Raw genomic sequence first — 2,840 nt, forward strand, 5'->3', positions numbered from 1 at the left:
CTAATTTTAATCATTTATAAAAAGAAATACAATTTAAACGCACTATAAATAAGCAATGCAAAAAAAATATATATATCAAGAGTGTACCAGGTGGCTGACTCACGCCGCGCACTTTCGTAATTATACTGTACCACATGCAGGAGTGCGGGCGGGTTGCCTACTCGGGCGGGGCCCTACGGAGCCGTGGGCAGCGAGGATAGGCAAACCTGCGTGCACCCCTGCATCCGTACAGTATAACTACGAAAGTGCGCGGCGTGAGTCAGCCACCCGGTACACACATTGTTCAAACCACGTGCCGGTACCTATAACAATAAGTGCCTCCGGAGGTGGGCCATCATGTTGCCCGGCTGGGCGAATGTCTTGCCGCACTCGGTGCACTTGTACGGCTTCTCCCCGGTGTGGGTGCGGTGATGCACATTCAGCGTACTGCTGTGTGCAAACTGCTTGCGGCACACGCCGCACTCGAAGGGCTTCTCTCCCGTGTGCTTGCGGAGATGTATCCGCAGATGGCTGGCGCTGCCACACTTGGCGTCGCACTCCGTGCACTCGTAGCCATACCTGCGCTCCCCGGTGTGGACCCGGAGATGTGAGCGCAGGTTCCACGTCAGACTGAATCTCTTGCCGCAGACGGTGCACTCATGTGGCTTCTCTCCGCTGTGGGTGAGGCGGTGAGCAGCTAGACCGCCACTCGTGACAAACTTCCTGCCGCACTCGGTGCACTCGTAGGGCTTCTCTCCCGTGTGGGCCCGGCGGATGTGCACACTCAGCGTACTAAAGGTCGAGAACTTGTTGCGGCACACGCTGCACTCGAACGGCCTCTCCCCCGTGTGACTTCGGAGATGTGTCCGCAGCTGGACAGCGTCCAAAAACTTCTTGTGGCACTCCGTGCACTCGAACTCCTTCTCTCCGGTGTGGACCTTAAAATGATAGCGCAGACCTTTCTGGCTCCTAAATCTCTTGCCGCACACGCTGCACTCATGTGGCTTCTCTCCGCTGTGGGTGCGGCGGTGAGCAGCTAGATCGCCACTCGTGACACACTTCTTGCCGCATTCGTTGCACTCGTAGGGCTTCTCTCTTGTGTGGGCCCGGCGGGTGTGCACACTCAGCCCAACACTCTGTGCAAACTTCTTGTGGCACACGCCGCACTCGAAGGGCTTCTCTCCCGTGTGAGCTCGGAGATGTGACCGCAGGTGGGCGGCTTGCACAAACTTCGCGTCGCACTCCGTGCACTCGAACCTCCTCTCTCCGGTGTGAAACAGAAGATGTGTGTTGAGCGTCCCCTTTTCCCTGAATCTCTTGCTGCACAAGGTGCACTCGAAGGGCTTCTCTCCGGTGTGGCCGCGGAGGTGAGCAGCTAGAGAGTTAGGGGCTGCAAACTTCTTGTGGCACTCGGTGCACTCGTAAGGCTTCTCTCCCGTGTGGGTTCGCTGATGTGTGCGCAAACCACTGCTTTGCGAAAACTTCCTGTTGCATACGGCACATTCGAACGGCTTCTCCCCAGTGTGGGTTCTGAGATGAAGTTTTAGATGTGTCGGTTGTACAAATTCCTTTCTGCACACACCGCACTCGAAGGGCCTTTCTCCTGTGTGGGTTCGCTGGTGTGTGCGCAACTGGACGCTTTGCGCGAATTTCTTATTGCACAGGACACACTCGAACGGCTTCTCCCCCGTGTGGGTTCGGAGATGCTCTTTCAGTTTGGATTTTCGACCAAATTTCTTTTTGCACACACCGCACTCGAAGGGCTTTTCTCTAGTGTGGGTGAGGATGTGATTGCGAAGATTCCAACTGGTCTGAAATTTCTTATTGCATACAGAGCATTCGTGTTTATAAAGCTTGTCTCCCGTGTGCACGCGAAGGTGAGTACGCAGATGACCAGGACGCGCAAATTTCTTGTCGCAGACCGTGCATTCGAAGTGCCTTTCCCCTGTATGAGTTAGATGGTGTGAGCGGAGACCCGACTCGTGCCTGAATCTCTTGCCGCACACAGTGCACTTGAAGGGCTTTTCTCCCGTGTGGGTTCGCTGGTGAATGCGCAGGTAGCCAGGCGTCGAGAGCGCCTTGCCGCACACTTCACACTTGGAGTCCGTGTCTCCCGCGTGCACCATCGTGTCGACTACGGACGTTCGTTGCCGTGGCCCTCGTTGGTCCCTGCTGAAAAGAAGAGAGGAATGACCAAGTCTCCATCGCTGTGCTCCGCCATATCGGCGTTGTACGTAATCCTTGAGGCACTTACAGCCGGTCGCGGCGCTGTTCGCGGAGCCGTCCGCCGCCTGTCCTCTGCGTCGCCCGGGTGATCCTGGGGGCCTGATGCCGCACTGCTCCGGTTCGTTCTGACGCGCGGTTCGCGGAGCGAGCTCAGGCACTCGACGCCGCCGCCAGACTGAGTATGGCGCGGTGAGCTTCGCTAACCCGTTAGCCGTACACTGCCGGGCCTGGAGCCTGCGGCCTGGAACAGCCCTGGCTGCCAGCTCGGTCGGACCGGCAGCCGACGGACTCGGTCCTTAATGCCTGACCTTGCGGCCAGAGGCCCTGTTACATTAGTTGGGCGTCCTGACCGGCACATCCCGGGTGTGTGCGACTATCGGACACCGCGCACACCTACACGGTGGAGGAGGGAGAGGGGACCATACGGGTCCCTAGGCTGGGACCCCTCGTCACTCACTGAGATTAGTACACTTAACGGTGCGATTATTTCTTCTTTGTAAAAATGAAAAAGAGTTGTAGGTTTAACGAGAAAATTATCCACGATGTGTTTCGTATCATAAAATTGCGATTCAAAATTATTGCAAAATTAGAGGCATTACTTTGCAGGAACAACAACAGAGAGTAATGCGTAAAAT

The 2,840-nt window shown here is 56.1% G+C and overlaps 2 protein-coding genes across 3 annotated transcripts in view; both read right to left on the reverse strand.

Moving 5' to 3' along the window:
• Nucleotides 1–2,840, reverse strand: part of LOC113214172 (SH2 domain-containing protein 3C) — a 113,796-nt gene that overhangs the window by 93,713 nt on the left and 17,243 nt on the right. The gene's annotated exons all lie outside the window — the stretch shown is intronic.
• On the reverse strand, nt 7–2,834 carry LOC113214274 (zinc finger protein 26-like). Its single transcript, XM_026433584.2, has 2 exons — nt 2,234–2,834; nt 7–2,148 (listed from the first exon to the last, which is right to left on the reverse strand). Exon 2 carries the CDS (start codon nt 2,103–2,105, stop codon nt 303–305), a length of 1,803 nt encoding a protein of 600 aa, XP_026289369.2. The 5' UTR covers nt 2,106–2,148; nt 2,234–2,834; the 3' UTR covers nt 7–302.

The sequence above is a fragment of the Frankliniella occidentalis genome, unplaced genomic scaffold (genome assembly GCF_000697945.3).
Source record: "Frankliniella occidentalis isolate FOCC.00 unplaced genomic scaffold, Focc_3.1 Scaffold5, whole genome shotgun sequence".
Taxonomy (NCBI): domain Eukaryota; kingdom Metazoa; phylum Arthropoda; class Insecta; order Thysanoptera; family Thripidae; genus Frankliniella; species Frankliniella occidentalis.

Coding starts and splice junctions, on each gene's coding strand:
- LOC113214274 (XM_026433584.2), bottom strand. CDS start 2,105: ATGGTGCACGCGGGAGACACGGACTCCAAGTGTGAAGTGTGCGGCAAG.